Below are 16,162 nucleotides of genomic sequence, written 5' to 3' on the forward strand. Positions count from 1 at the left end.
ATGTCAAGTGTGTAATCCATCATAAATGGCTAGGTTCAATGGAAAAGTTAGCTGGACAAATGAAAGAAAACGAGAAGGATTCAGTGAAGCATAATAATGTTTTAGAACCTTCAAAATTAGAAAACTGATGCAACTGAGATGGAGGACAACTGCACGTAGAGTAGAACGTAGGCCTATTGTCCGAAGGAACTTACATTAAATGAGTAGATATTTGTTAAATGTCACAAAAAGTGTTACAGAAATTGCTTGGCATCGCTTATTCAATGGCTCTCTACCGAAACACCTGTAGTTTGCGGAGAACGAACGAGAAAGCACTCGTTTGATAAATCAGCCAGTAGTAGACAAATAACTTTTAGAAATAATCTGTACTGCAAAAACGAATGTTGGTGGGTATTTAAACTATCTAGCGGGTGTTTTAACAGCTGCAAGAAATGGAAGCTTCATGGTCTTTATGTTCTGGTTCGTAAATTATTTTCATAAAACTTCAAGTTGCCCTATAACTTTACTCTCCAAACTCTTCACTGCACTGTAGGCAATTAACTGACAGTATGATAGGCTATTTATTTTCTGTAGGCTACAATAAACACATTTATTTTTTCAACTTTTGCAATATTACGCACTTGACTACTGAACGCAAATCAGCAGGAGAGAGAATGCACGTAGCCTAAGCAGCGTGTAGCGCAATGTGTAGGCTATTTGGTTACCAACTAACACTGTTAGCCAATTCACTAACTTAAGACTTCACTGCCATCATATACAACGTTTTTTTACACAACAAATACAGAAAGGATGGAGGCAGCAAAAGTAGAGAAGTCATTTCAGATGGGGCAAGAACAAGGTGAATTTGTATGCTTGTCAAAATGTAGTCCTACCCTGCATTAGAGGAGCTGATCATCATACCAAGCACACTCGCTGTTTAAAGTCATACACCACGGTAAACTAAAACTAAAATGTTACAAAGGTGGCAAAAATAATATAGGGTATTATTAGCCATGACATTACTAGGCTATAAATCGTTCGTTCATTTTTTTCTTTTTTTTTGGTGGGGGGGGGGGTTACAAACTTATTCAAAATCCCCCTCCCCTCTGGTTTTTACACAAATCGCACCCTGCAAACACACATACATACATCAACACACACACGCACATACACATGCACACATACACACACACATAAACACACACTCGCATCCACAGGCACAGACACACGCATCCACATAGATATACACAGACACACACAAACATAAAGACAATAGACGCTTCCTATAAGGACAAAACTGCAGTTTACCGCAGAGGACGTCTAATAAGGATGATTTACACATGAAATGTAATTCCCATTTCTTCTTGAAGCCTAAATAAATCTGAGAATGTTTATCAGACATGCTTGGTTTTTACTGCAGGTACGTTAATCTTATACAAGTTATCTCAATAGCCTAGGACCTAGGTAAAATAATGTTACCGTTAGCATTGGTTGAGTGATGGAGGCCAATTTGATTATTGGTGTATTTGTAGAAAACCATAAATGTGGTTACCAAGCAAATTGATAACAGCGCTGTAATTGTATCTTTCGACTGTCATCTCATTCTTTTCTGACCATAGCCTACTAACAGAAGCTAAGTGAGTTAGCCACAACGCGTCCGCTAATGCAATAGTTTTCTAATGGAAAATATACCTGAAAGATAACCTGTCTATGAAACATCCTAAACAGGCTGGGACATTTCTTCTTGCTAAATAGGTTTTTCTGCTGTTGATTCGCTCACAGTCCTTGGTGGCCCTATCAGTGCTTTGTAAAATGTTGCGTTAAGACCACAAAAAGTCTCAAAAAGCATCTGAGCTAACGTTCATTCCCAAACACCACTAGGCTACTTTAATCCTCTATTTTCAAAGGTGTTTCAAGTAAGGAAGAGCATGGCTCAAAGTAAAGTAACTAGGGCTGAGACGTCGTAATTGACTACATAACTTTGTGAATCGTAAGTGAATCATTTGTGTCAACTCGTCACAATGTAGATTTATTAACGCACCCATGATCTACATCTCCATTTAAACCAAATGTTTTAGAGCGCACTTTGAGAGATGTATCCAGAGCAGGGCTGTACCTGTTGCACGTGCTACAAAAATCATTCTGTGCGATGGATGATTTACCAACGTTACGTCTGATACAGTTTTGCCTATGGCTATACATGCGTGAGACTGAGACGCTAGTTTGTTTGTTTGAAGTGCGTGTGAGAGGGGAATCGATGTGCTTTGATTCCAGCTTGGTAGTTGTAGTCTATGCGATTAAAAAGCATGTGTGTGAAGTATCCAAACAATGATAACACTTTCATTATGGCTGCTTTAGCCACAGACCTTCAGCTACTGTACAGTGGGTCCCATTTAGAAGTGGCCACTTCATTCGCGCTTTCTGCGATACACGCAGCTGCGTGAAATTTATTACAACATTTCGCCAAGAGGTGGCAGCTTAAGTCCGCTTGTAAGCCAGGGGTTTTCAACCAGTGGTCCGCGACCCACTTGTGGTCCGTGAGGACATTGCTGGTGGTCCCTGACCATGGATTCAGTAGTTGCAATGTGGGAATTAGTATTTTTATTCAGTGGTGGTCCTGGCGTTTCATAATTAGTCAGAATGGTGGTCCCTGGTTCACAGTTGAAAACCCCTGCTGTAAGCCATTGGTTCCCAAAGGAGATTTTATTTGGGTCGCCAGCATAGCCTATAGTGACAATTTATGTTGTGTAATAGGCCCAGCTTATACCTTATACAGCTTAGGAAAGCTAACAGCTTTCTAGGATCTAGTTTGTTAACAGTCACGGTTTTGTCATAACTCCCTCTATTTGCATTCCCATTTTTGCATTTAGAATAGCTCTGAAACTGGGGGGCGAACACGCTGCAGAGGGGACGCCAGAGTGTGGATATCTCAATTGCAAAATTAAACAATATTTCAATTGGGCGCCTACGTTGCCACGAACAATAACGGACACAGCTCTCAATTTGGCCCGTTAAAATGTGAACATTTCATGAAGGCCCCTTTGGACATGTCTGTTATTTGTACCACTGGTTAGATGTAAAACTGCATTTTGTTTTAGATTATTTGTATTTAATTTGTGCGTTGCCAATAAAGTTGAATATCATATGAACTAAAGATGACTAAAATCTTGCATACATGTATGTAGAAGAAAAAACATTCACAAAAATTCATGGCATGACCTCTCTTCTTGATAGCTGTTGAAAACTGCATGGAAATGACAGGGATTGTTTTGTTTATTAATAAATAAAAGTAAAACTGATACGTTCTTCTTTCCCCAAATACAATGTAGCCTACAAGTGTAGGCTACATGACCTTTCATCAGTCCAGTTGCAATGGATGAACTGTGATGAACTGCTCTACTTATTATTGTTTAGAGATTTTAAAGGTTTTATAACAATGATACAAATTTTTTGGCTAGTGCTACAAATCTATTCACCTTCGCAGCGCCAGTAGGCTACTTTCTGTGCGGCCCGTGTACACACAGACACAGGCATGTCAAACAAGCATACACAAAAGTTTCAAGAGTGGGAGATGGAGTAGAAGATGGAGACATTAATTAGTGTGATTTATGTTCGCGGAACGGATGTACAGGACTGAGCGGCGGTCATATTTTGTACCGCTATGCAGTACATCTAGTTCCTAAATAATCATTCTTCCACCAAGAAATATATTTCCTCTATCTGAATGGTTGCCAAGCAACGTCGAGACGCAGCTACTTTAACTTTTGTATCAAGTTATGGTAGTGCAGTAATATAGAACAAAATGCGGTCAAGGTGTATGTTTATGCTGCATTTTACAACGGCATCGAACGCGATTCAGCCAATCACAATCAAGGTCTGGAACTATCAGTTTTAGAAGAAATATGTAAACATCAAGAGCTTCAACAACCTCAGTTCTCCTTTATACGATAAACTGTGCCACCTAAAGCCAAAGAAAAAACTTTCGCAAATGTATGTAAGGGATAATGGACGGTGAATGGTGGTCTGTTCACAGAAATTAATGCACGGTCGAGGTTGCCACTTGCGTTGTGTTCATTTCCTGTTACAATTTTAACGTTTTAATCGCTAAAACTGTCTTGTTTGTAGAACTAATTTCTTCCGACACATATATCAACTAATTTCTCAACTTGCAGGACAAACTGCCGTTACTAGTTCTAAATGGATGGTTGCTACGGCCAAAGGCCAGTCGTTAGTTCTATCTCTCCCGTTGTCAAGTGGGCATAGTGATACGGCCAAAAAAATGGATCTACTTCATAGGTGTGCAAATAACATACGGTTAATGGTCGTTCTAAATTACGTAGGACAATGGGAAATTCAACCAAGCAGTGGAATAAGTGTATGTTAATTGTACACTGTGTCATTTAAATAATAATTCAAGTTCAAGTCAACTTTATTGTCAATCAAACCATGCAACAGTACATTACACAGCAGACTGAAATTGCGTTTCTCCCATACTCCAATGTGCAGTATTAAAACAAGATTTGACACACACTAAGCATACATTAAACATAAGACTGACCATAGGACACAACTAGACAAGTGCAAATAGATATTTAAAAGGTATACAAATCGACACAATGTGCAATATGGCAAAAAGTGCAAAGTAGCAGCAGTATTTTGCAAACATTGAGTTTATAATCCAGTTTTCATGAGTGAGTTGAGCAGTCTGATGGCTTGTGGGAAAAAGCTGTTGCTGAGTCTGGTAGTCTTGCAACGCATACTGCTGTAGCGCTTGCCAAATGGTAGGAGGGTAACAGTTTGTGTGTGGGGTGGGTGGGGTCTTTGATGATGTTGGTGGCTCTTTTGTGGCAGCGGGATGGGTATAGACCCTTTCAACAAGGTAAACAAAAACAATGCTTGAACATTCTATTTGGGCCCCAATCTACTTCCTCTGCATTAAGATAACATATGGAATGTTAAAACGGAAGTCTTGTGGGGCCAACTATGATGCTGATAATGGAACTCTCTTGAAAGGGTCTATACGTATGTCCTGGATGGATGGTTGGGCTGATCTGGTGATCTTCTCAGCTGACCTCACCACCCTCTGTAGGGCTTTCCGGTCAGCAACAGAACAGCTACCATACCAGACTGAGAGACTGCTGGTGAGGATGCTCTCAATGGCACCCTTGTAGAAGGTGGTGAGTGCTGATGGGGAGAGGTTGACTCTTCTCATCCTGTGTAGGAAGTGGAGGCGTTGCTGTTCTTTCTTGACAAGGGAGGTGGTGTTGGTTGGCCATGACAGGTCATCAGTGATGTGCACCCCCAGGAACTTGGTGCTTTTCACTGATTCCACAGCGCTGCCATTGATGGTGAGGGGTGCGTGTGGCTTGTGATTTCTCCTGAAGTCCACAGTTATTTCCTTTGTTTTATTGACATTGAGATGCAGATTGTTGGTGTCACACCAGTTGATGAGTTGGTGTACCTCATTTCTGTAGGCTGAGTCATCATCGTTGCTGATGAGGCCTACTGCTGTTGTCATCTGCAAAATTGATGATGTGGTTTGAGTTGTGTCTGGCACAACAGTCATGAGTGCAGAGGACTCAACACACATCCTTGAGGGACCCCAGTGTTCATGATGGGTGGTCTTTGAGGAGTTTTTGCCAACTCTTAATGTCTGTGGTCTGTTGGTGAGAAAGTCTAGTAGCCAGTTGCAAAGTGGGGTGCTGATGCCTACAGCACTGAGTTTTTTCACCAGGTGTTGTGGGATGACTGTGTTGAAGGCAGAGCTGAAATCGATGAACAGCATCCGCGCGTAGCTGTTTTTGTTCTCCAGATGAGCCAGACTGAGGGATGCTATGGCATCATCAGTGGAACGCTTGGGACGGTATGCAAACTGGAAACGGTCAAATCTGGCAGGTAGCCAGTCTTTCAAAGCACTTTACCATGATGGATGTGAGTAATAGGCCGGTAGTCGTTCAGTGTTGTGGCTGGTGATTTCTTTGGTAGCGGTATGATAGTAGTGGCTTTAAAGCATTCTGGTATGATTCCTTGGCTCAGAGAGATGTTGAAGATGTCTGTGAGAACATTGTGAGTGAGTTAGCACAGTATCTTAGCACACGCCCAGGTATATTGTCAGTACCAGCAGTCTTCCTGCGGTTCACCTTTTGAAGGGTCCTCCGCACGTTAGCAGGGTCAAGTTGAAGTGTTGCATTGTCCAGACAGTGTAGAGCTTTTGTTGGAGTGGTGTTGTTGTTTTCCTCAAAACGGCTGAAAAATGAGTTGAGTGAGTTTAGGAAGCCTGTGCTGTCCTCACACGGTAGGGGTGTAGGCCATAGGCGTCTGGGGTCTTTTGTGTCAGTGAAGTGTGACTGGATTTTTTGTCCATAGGCATGCTTTGCTGCTCTCAGGCCCCGGTTCAAGTTGGCCCTGGCAGTTCTGAGGGCCTCTTTGTCTCCAGACTTGAAAGCCACATTCCGAGCTTTTAGGAGCTCACATACCTCCCTGGTGAACCATGGTTTATTGTTTGCCCTTGTGGTGATGTGTTTTATGACTGTCACATCTTCCATGCATTTGGATATGTATCCCGTCTCAGACTCAGTGTATTCTGTTATATTGACATGCTGGTTGGAAGTGGCAGCCTCCCTAAAAACAGTCCAGTCTGTACAGTCAAAACAGTCTTGCAGCGCTGGGGTAGCCCCCTCTGGCCAGGTTCTGATCTGCTTCACAGATGGTTTGTTCCTCGTTGACAGTGGCCTGTTAGATGGCATTAGCATAACAGAAAGATGGTCCGAGTTTCCCAGGTGGGGGTGGGGAACAGCTCTGTATGCCTGTTTGATGTTTGAGTAGACCTGATCTAGAATGTTTTCTCCCCTGGAAAGTCCACATATTTGTGAAAGTGTGGGAGTACTGTCTGAATAATTGAATAATTAATACAATTAATAAAAAATAATTTCAGACTGTAACCTGAGATGGGCAGTATTTCAATTGACAGTATTTGAAATATGCATTTTCAGTTTTTTATAAAAAAAGAAAGTAATTAACTGTGTATAACTGTTTTGTCATTGACTATGACACCACGGTGAAGTTAGTTTCACTTTGCCTATGAGTTCAAATAATAGACGAGGTCAGATGTGTATAGGCAAAACTCTGCTAGGTTAGTAAAGCATGGTTTAGTGAAATACCTGTCCTGTATACATACTGTACCTGTTCCATACGGCCTTCAAATTTGCTACTGACTATCAGAATACCGATGCGCTGTTTGAAGTTGCGCTGCTTGCTGTTAAAGGGAATGGCAGATGCCATTTTCATTGTTACGCCCAAAACACACCCATGACTGATTAAGAAACATAAGAACCGCCTTTTTGCGCCAAGCACCCGATGTTTGATAACAAAACCACCCCAAATGTGGACTGGACAAACCCCTAAATGTATTTAAGCTATTCGCCAGTGACCATGCGTTTAGATCGCACAGTCATTCAAATGATTATGAATTAGCATGCAACAATGATTTATAGTATTCGAGGGGACTATTTTCTTGGGAGAATGACTGTTTTTTTTAGTAGGGTGCTACCCCATTTGACAAACCAACCATGTCTGGCTACTTGCTAAATGCTAAGTTTCTATATGCTAAATCAGAGGTTTTGCTAAGGTAACAGGCAAGTGAAGTTTAGTAAGTTAATTATTTTTTTATTCTCTTTATTTTTTGGTTGATGTTTAGGCTTCTGGGCTCGTGAGTTGGGTGAGATGATTGGTTTTGAGCACCCTACCATACCTGTCCATCACCAGTATGTTGTCACAGCAACAGTGCCTGAGGTTAAGGCTTTGAAGACAGAGTTACCAGTTATCCGTGACTTGGAAGGGTCATACTACCTGCGGCAAGAAAGGGATGGGCTACTTTTTGGCCCTTATGAGCAAGAGGAAAAGATGAAGTTGCAAGACTCCTGGGTGAGGGATGGAGTACCACCAGGTAAGTCTATTTTGTATAGTTGGTTAACTGTCTTTGAACTCAGGGCTTGCAAATTCCATCATTTCCACTATTTGATTGAAAATTGATTATGTTATTATTATTAATAGTATTAATATTATTATTGCTTCACTATATATTTTGTATTTTTTACAAATAAGAACCAGATGTGTTTTTAATGTGATTTTCAGTGCCGCTAGTGCTTTCTCAGGGGGTGCACCTCACAGGCTCCTAAATATTTGTCATAAATGGTATCCAAACCCATGTGGCTCATCTGCTTAAAAAACAATGCTAATAACTGTACCATCAATGTTGTGGTCATAATGGGGCAGGTAAAACTGTTGACACAGATTCGTACCAATAATACCAACTGTACGATTGGTGACTACAGGTTTTGGCAAGGAGCTGTTTGAGTCAGACCTGGACAGAATCATGGAGCATGTCGAGATGGCCATGGAGATGGTCCCAGTGCTTAAGAATGCTGACATCATAAATATTGTGTCTGGCCCTATCACGTACACACCAGACCTATCGCCCATGGTTGGTCCACACCAGGGGGCTCGCAACTACTGGACAGCTATTGGATTTGGGTTAGTCTAGATTTAAATTGAAATACAGTGGATGTAAGAATTTATTTAATCCTTCTGAAGTTAGAGAAATACAATGTCAATTAACAAAATAAATGAACTGCATACAGTTATTTAATCAATAGATACTTTTCTTACTGGAACTAATATAAGTAATATAAAATATAAAAAAAGCTAATTTGAAATCAATTAATTCATTATTTTATGTTTCGTCAGGTATGGAGTCATTCATGCAGGAGGAATTGGGAAGTTCCTAAGTGATTGGATCGTGGCTGGAGAACCTCCATATGACCTTATTGAGTGTGATCCTAACCGCTATGGAAAATGGAGTACTGTGTCATATTTGTGTGATAAAGCCCGGGAATCATATGGCTTCAACAACGTAGGTAAGTTCTGGGCAATGCTACTGGCATTATATCATGGACATAATATCATGGGTAATAGCGCACAGAAATTTGAGAAAGAGGCCCCGAGTTTGGCAGTGATGTGTCCATGTCAAAAGGCTTTTCCACCGCTCAGGGGCTCGTTTCTAGAAAGCGTAATTTGCTAACTTGCGTCGCAACCTTGGAAGTTTGCTCCAACAGTGGCAATGTGTAATAGACCTCTCCGGAATAAGTCCCGCCTCCGAAACATCCGGATCCACCCAACTTCCAGTTGTCGAATGTCTATGGGAAACAACATGGCGTTTCGAAAAATCGTACCTGTCAAACTCTGTAAGTGGCAAAGTAGAAAAAGCTGGTGGGCCGATTGGCCTACATACTTCTGCCATCTGGTTTCCACTGGATTTTTTGATTGTCAGTGCCGTTAAAGTAGTAAACGATTATTAATGCTAACCGGGAGCTAGTTCCGATGTACGTGGGCGGAGGAGAGCGTTAGATCTCGCTCACAACCAGTCACAACCAAACGTGATGGTCATTTTCACGTTTGATTCACGCGTGATTTCAGTGGTCTAACAGTAAATCGTTTGCAAGGTTCAGCCTCTTTTCAACACAACTTAACTTTGGTTTGACTGTGCTGAGAGTTTGTTGGCTGTTATTGAGATATTTGAAAAAGAAAGAAATCGCCGACAAAGACACTAAAGACATGACGAGACAAGATTTTTTTTTTCACGAAAAACAGATAATGATAAGCAGACTAGGAATCAGAGGCAGAGTCGTATTGAGTTGATAGCTTTATTTTGCATGACCTTGATCAGAACAGTAACATTTTCAGAATGTATTAACAACCTATCAAACATGACGATTAGTGCCACCTCCGTAGACAGGCTCTGGTGCCACGAACGCCATTTCGGTGAAGACAAACTATGAAACATTGCCGTTGCTATGCAACCTTGACTTGGGCAGTCGCGGCGTCCGAAGCGTGCGTTAGCTTAGTGCTTCTTACTGATATATTTCTACTTTAACGGCACTGACAATCAAAATATCCAGTGGAAACTAGATGGCAGAAATGTAGGCCAATCGGCCCACCATTTTTTTCTACTTCGCCACCTACAGATGTTTGACAGGTATGATATTTCGAAACGCCATGTTATTTCCCATATACATTCAACGCCCGGAAGTTGGGTGGATCCGGATGTTTCGGAGGACTTATTCCGGAGAGGTCAATACACGGCCTATGTCGACATTTTTCTACGGAGCCCCGGATATGTCATGGGGGAAAAAAATAATAAGTTGTGGCCACGAAATAGCAATTCGTTCCCACAAAGTACTAATTTGTGGCCACGAAATATTAATTTGTTCCCACGAAATAGGTAATTTGTGGCCACGAAATAGGTAGGCCTATAGGCTGTGCACTGGACAGCTGGATGAGCAAATCAAGCGCAACTCCTCAAACAGGAACAGTCGCTGTCACACAATGGACAGGGATAGTATGGTAGAGTGCTATTTTGGGCTGGGAATGAAATACAAAGACATTTTGAAAAGCCTGGCATTGGAGGGATTCATTATTAGCAAGAGGCATCTCCACAGACTATTAAGAGCCAGGTCGCTGCACCGCGTGAGGTAACGACTTTGAACGTGTCTCTCTCGTTTGCGTTTTTTTATAAGGCGGCCGTGAACATTTCCATTAAAACATGCATCAGATAGCTGGAGGTGAATCTTCATCCCCCCCCCCCCCCCCACTTTCACTTTTTCCCCATCCTCATCTCATCTCACGCCTTCTACCCACACACCCATCACTGTTCCATTTCTTTGTTATTATTTGCATACACCGCGCGCTGATGAAATCATATCTCGGGCACTTCTATCTTTTGTAAAACGTCGCGTCGCAGAGGTGCGCTGACCCGAGGACCTGTGCCAAGATAGATGGACGGTCAGGAGCAACGCCGAGGCTGATGGAAAACCGGGACAAATGAAACACTTTTTAATGAAACGTAATTTACAAAGACATTGTAAAACACTGAAAGTTAATATTTTGTCACTAGCAACCTACATCTGTCCTCTGTCAAATACAGTTGCATTTACAGCTCTGAACAAAACCGTTCAAGAGTTCTTTAAGGAGAAGTCGAACGTGCGTTAGGTTTCATTCGTCCCTCCTGGCTGGGACAAATGAAACAGCATGGGGGACGAATGAAACATACAGCTTAAATTATGTAAACTTCCCACAACTTCAATATTTGACGACATACCATGAATGGTACATCAAGTATGTGTTATTTTAGATAGATTGCTGCTGGGCTATATGTCTTGGTTCATGTCGGTTAACAACTTATTGCCGTCATGGTGATGCGCGTATTTCGCGGTTATGGAAATAGCATGCACTATGCCGTTAATATAGCTAGAATAATGCATGTTTCGAATTATATAATGTTTCTATAGTACAAAATGTTATTTCACTCTGTTTTTATGTGGTTAAAGCCACCACACATCCAAATAAGTGCCCTTCATGACCCACAGGCCGTCAGTCTCCATAGGTTAACATGGCAAAACTCGACCCCCTACCTGATAGCCTTTCTAAAACTGCTTTTCCATGTCTCACCTGCATAAAATATAGTATAAACACAGATATGTGTGCATTGACTTAGAATAAATGGGGTTTACTGCCTGGTCGGGACAAATGAAATAGGTGTTTCAATCGTCCCCCCATAGACATTTAGCATTATAGGCTGTTTTGCATCCATTACAAACAAACATGCAATGTGAACGTCTGGGATTGGGGAGAGCACTAAATGCTCTACTGAATAAGCAAGTCAAACCTTTAAATGAAAAACACTCAACAATCAAAAAAAATAAACCGCTAATGAAGTAAACTTGTGACCATCAGAAATCGTTTATCGCCTGTAACTCCGTGATAACAGGACGTAACAGGATGGCATTTGGCTGAGCAACAGAGGTTAATATGCTCTATGTTTTGTCCAAATGATGTCTGTCTATCATCGTTGCACTCGGAGAAAACCGAATGTTTCATTAAGTCCCCGTTTCAATCGTCCCGGTTGTACCCTACTGCAAACCAGAGAATTGAGAGCTGGTGGGGAGTGATGAGAAAAGACACGACAGGCTTCTACTGGCGCTCGATTTGCTCACCCAGCTGTCCAGTGCACGTTAGACTATACATATTTTGTGGCCACAAATTACTATTTCGTGGGAACGAATTAATATTTCGTGGCCACAAATTACCTATTTCGTGGGAACGAATTACTATTTCGTGGGAACGAATATTTCGTGGCCACAAATTAGTACTTTGTGGGAACGAATTGCTATTTCGTGGCCACAACTTATTATTTTTTTTCCCATGACATATCCGGGGCTCCGTATTTTTCTAATTTAAACTGAGTGATTAATGCTGGCATTGTCATTGCCATCAACAAAAACCTAAATCTTTTGCAAGCATATAAAACAGTTAACTTAAGCCGACCAATATGAGTCATTATTTGTGTTAAATATCTATGTTGGAAAAAATATATAGCCTGGACGAATTTCTGGGTATCGCAAATGTTACCAACTATCTCGTAGCTTAACGGCAGCGCGTCGGTGCACTGCACGCTCGGCCGGGGTTCACATCCTATCTCTTCTTTTCACCTCGGAGTGAGAGTAGGCCTACGGGACACAACAATAGGTTTTGACCATATATATTTATGTATAGTTACTCTACATTGAGAGACCAATAGGTACAAGACACCAGTCAAAAACAATTGAATCTACTTGTCACACTAGTTCACCTGCAGGTAGCGAGAAGCAAGAGGACAATCTCACATCATAAGAAAATCGAACCCACAACGCTAGGATAACAACTGCTTTAGCCACTACACCATTTCTCACTGTGGTGATTTTAAGAGTCTGTGAAGATTATAATACTATCTTATCAAAAAGCAAGGCAAAACTTGATTCAACATAAATAGCAAGAATGAGTCAGTCTCTTAATCAAAATAAAGCTACAGGATCAATCATTGAGTCACGAGATAAACATCCACTTCGCAATTTTTGGTTAGACAGTTGTGATTTTTGGTTAGGCGCTCAGGACAACAACTGGAACTAACAAGGAACGACACAAGTGCGACTGCCCTGGGGCAGTAGTTCAAACGACCAAATTTTGCGTCCTTGTTTGCGATTGAGAGTTCAAACTTCCTTTTCTAGAAACACCAAATCCAAGAACCATGGAGCGAACTACCACGCAAGTTAGCAAACAACGCTTTCTAGAAACGAGCCCCAGAGCAGTGGTGAGAGATAGGTCATTGTTTTTTGAAAGTCATAATGATTAATCATTGCGTTTGGCTGGTTGCACTTATTCCAGCTTGTCAGGACATCACCTCCACTGTCATCCTAACAAAAAAACGTGCTTGGGTGCGTTTTCTGCAGGTAGCCTAAGGCTAGCTTTACACAACAATGATCTGAACACAATCCGCAAAAGTGCCGTTGCATTCCCACTTTTTATTTTGCGTTTAGACGAGCGTCTTTGGGTGAAAATCTGCATGCACACGGTGACGCAAAAGTGTGTGAAATTTGATGTAGTAGGCCTATGCATGCCAGGTGGCACTGTGAAGCACTGCCATACGTATAAGTATAGTATACTCTTTTGATCCCGTGAGGGAAATTTGGTCTCTGCATTTATCCCAATCCGTGAATTAGTGAAACACACACAGCACACAGTGTACACACAGTGAGGTGAAGCACACACTAATCCCGGCGCAGTGAGCTGCCTGCATCAACAGCGGCGCTCGGGGAGCAGTGAGGGGTTAGGTGCCTTGGTCAAGGCCACTTCAGCCGTGCCTACTGGGCGGGGTTCGAAAGGGCAACCCTCCGGTTACAGGTCCGAAGTGCTAACCAGTAGGCTACGGCTGCCCCAACACCAAGAGCGCGCATGTGTTGAAACTCCCTTCTACTTCTCTCCGTAGTAGCGCGAAATAGCCCACAGTCGAAAAACTAAGCTAAGGCAACTTGAATGTCCGACTGATGGAAATAATCCAACATGTTTGTTGTTGTTTGGCTGTACTGCACATGGATATGACGTCAACGCGTATGCGCGGATAGCCAGCGTGAGCAGCTCAGAGCACACTTTTGCGTTTTCAACCCTTTAGACGGGAACGCGACGGTGGAGCGTCTTTAAGATTTCCACTCTGGAGGGTGGGTTCATTTTTTTGCGTTTTTAAGCCCCCAAAACGCTGTCGCCGTCTAAACAAAAGGCACATCTGATAAAATATTTTGTCTGTTTTCACCGCTTAAATGGTCACAAAACGTTTACACAGACTTTTTCGCCAGCCAGCTTGGCATCAGCAACTCACTCTGCAACTGGATAATGGACTTCCTTACTAACAGACCCTAGACTGTTAAATTAGGAAGTCTCTCCTCCTCCACTATCACCCACCACAGGGGTGGGCCTGATCAGAGAGGAGAATAAAACAGCATTTAGAGATGAGGTTCAGCACCTAGCTTTGTGGTGTAAAAACAACCTGGCACTCAATACCCAGAAGACCATTATCAAGGAGATCATTGTGGACTTCAGGAGAACCAACAGCAAGGCACACCCCCCCCTCCATATCAGCGGTGCTGAGGTGGAACGTGTGTCTAACTTTAAGTTCTTTGGGGTCCACATCACAGAAAATCTTTATTGGTCTCTCAACTCCTCCAGTTTGTTCACTTTCTACGGACCCTTAAGAAAGTACACCTATGTCCTAGAATTCTCTCAGACTTCTACCGCTGTACCATTGAGAGCATACTCACAAAGTATGGCAACTGCAACGCTGCTGATCGCAAGGCACTACAAAGAGTAGTGAAATCTGCCCAAAGGACTATTGGCTCCCAACCCCCATCCATTCTCAACACATATCATAAACGCTGTACAAAGCCATTGTCAAGGATGCCACACACCCAAACTATGGTCTTTTCACTCTTCTTCCATCTGGCAGGTGATAGCCTGCGCTCCCACACCAGCAGGCTCAGGTAAAGCTTCTTTCCAGAGGCTGTAACACTGCTGAACAAAACTACACCTCCTGTCTAGCATTTGCATTTTAGCTGTTTACTTGTTTACCTGTTTACTTTTTAGTTCTGCACTGTTACCTGTATACATTGACTGTACTGCACTGTTTACCTGTTTACATTTACTCCTGCACTGTTTCATCAATGCCCTTGCACTGCTAACACCCAAAAACTTTTATTTATTTATTTATTATATTATATATTACCCTCTATACTCACTGTCATGTCATGTATCTTTCTTTCCTCCGATTGGAATTAATGAAATTACTGCGGAAAGGGGAAAAAGTGCGAGTTTTCGCAACATTTGTTTATGTTGTAAGAATATGAAATGAATAAATATCATAACGAGGATTTCGCGAATTAGCTGAAAGATGAACGATAATGTGCCATACTGTAGCCTATAGTAGTTTGCGAGATGGAAAGAGGAAAATAGCGTTTTTAAAGTATATTTTTTGGGCCGAATGGGAGAGAGAGTTGGGGTGGGATCCAGAAAGGACCACGGGGCGGGAATCGAACCTGGGTCGCCGGCGTATGGTGCAGGTGCCCCAGCCAGTTGCACCACAGCTGGGGCCAAAAATAGCGTTTAAATGTCCATTTAAATTATAGCCTAATCTAATGCACTGTTGTGCTTTTTACATCCGAAATGAGAAGGAATGTGAGAAGACTGCTATTAACTTTAAAGAATATAGGCCTATCTACAAACTGAAACTACCGGTAGGCTATCTGCAGCCTACGCAAATGTAATAGCCATATGTCCTGGTCTATGGATGTCTGCTTAGTTGTTGCCAGCACGTTTGTTTTTACGATTTAAAATGATATTTTTTAGATTTTCACGGGCCAAGTTATAGAGCTTCTGTCTGTTATTGTTCGTGCAAATATAGGCTGATTCATGTCTCCTTGCATTTTGCAAGTGCCCCCCAGTGCGGCCCTGTTTACCGGCAATGCTACAGCGGACTTCCACCTCGTAGCGAAAAAGTTGTAATACATTTCACGCAGCTGCGTGGATCACAGAAAGCGTGAATGAAGTGGCCTCTTAAAAATGGGACCCACTGTACCGTGTCTGGGAAGGAAACAGACAACGGTCAGCTCATGTCGACCACATGCTGTGGAGAAGAGGAGAACTCAAGGAACTGGAGCCGTGCACACTTTTTGAGGACAAAGACTTTACACCAGTTGCCTGACCCAGTATCGACCAGTGGCGAGAAACTGCCTGATCAGTAATCAGTGAAATGAGTTGTGTTGAA

General features: G+C 42.2%; 1 protein-coding gene across 1 annotated transcript in view; it reads left to right on the forward strand.

The window, feature by feature from the left end:
• Positions 1-16,162, forward strand: part of dmgdh (dimethylglycine dehydrogenase) — a 133,793-nt gene that overhangs the window by 39,854 nt on the left and 77,777 nt on the right. Inside the window, exons 6-8 of the mRNA XM_048258942.1 lie at positions 7,676-7,924; positions 8,313-8,511; positions 8,725-8,894. Of these exons, the coding sequence (XP_048114899.1) occupies positions 7,676-7,924; positions 8,313-8,511; positions 8,725-8,894 (618 nt within the window). The remainder of the gene's footprint in view (positions 1-7,675; positions 7,925-8,312; positions 8,512-8,724; positions 8,895-16,162) is intronic.

The sequence above is a fragment of the Alosa alosa genome, chromosome 12 (genome assembly GCF_017589495.1).
Source record: "Alosa alosa isolate M-15738 ecotype Scorff River chromosome 12, AALO_Geno_1.1, whole genome shotgun sequence".
Classification (NCBI taxonomy): Eukaryota; Metazoa; Chordata; class Actinopteri; order Clupeiformes; family Clupeidae; genus Alosa; species Alosa alosa.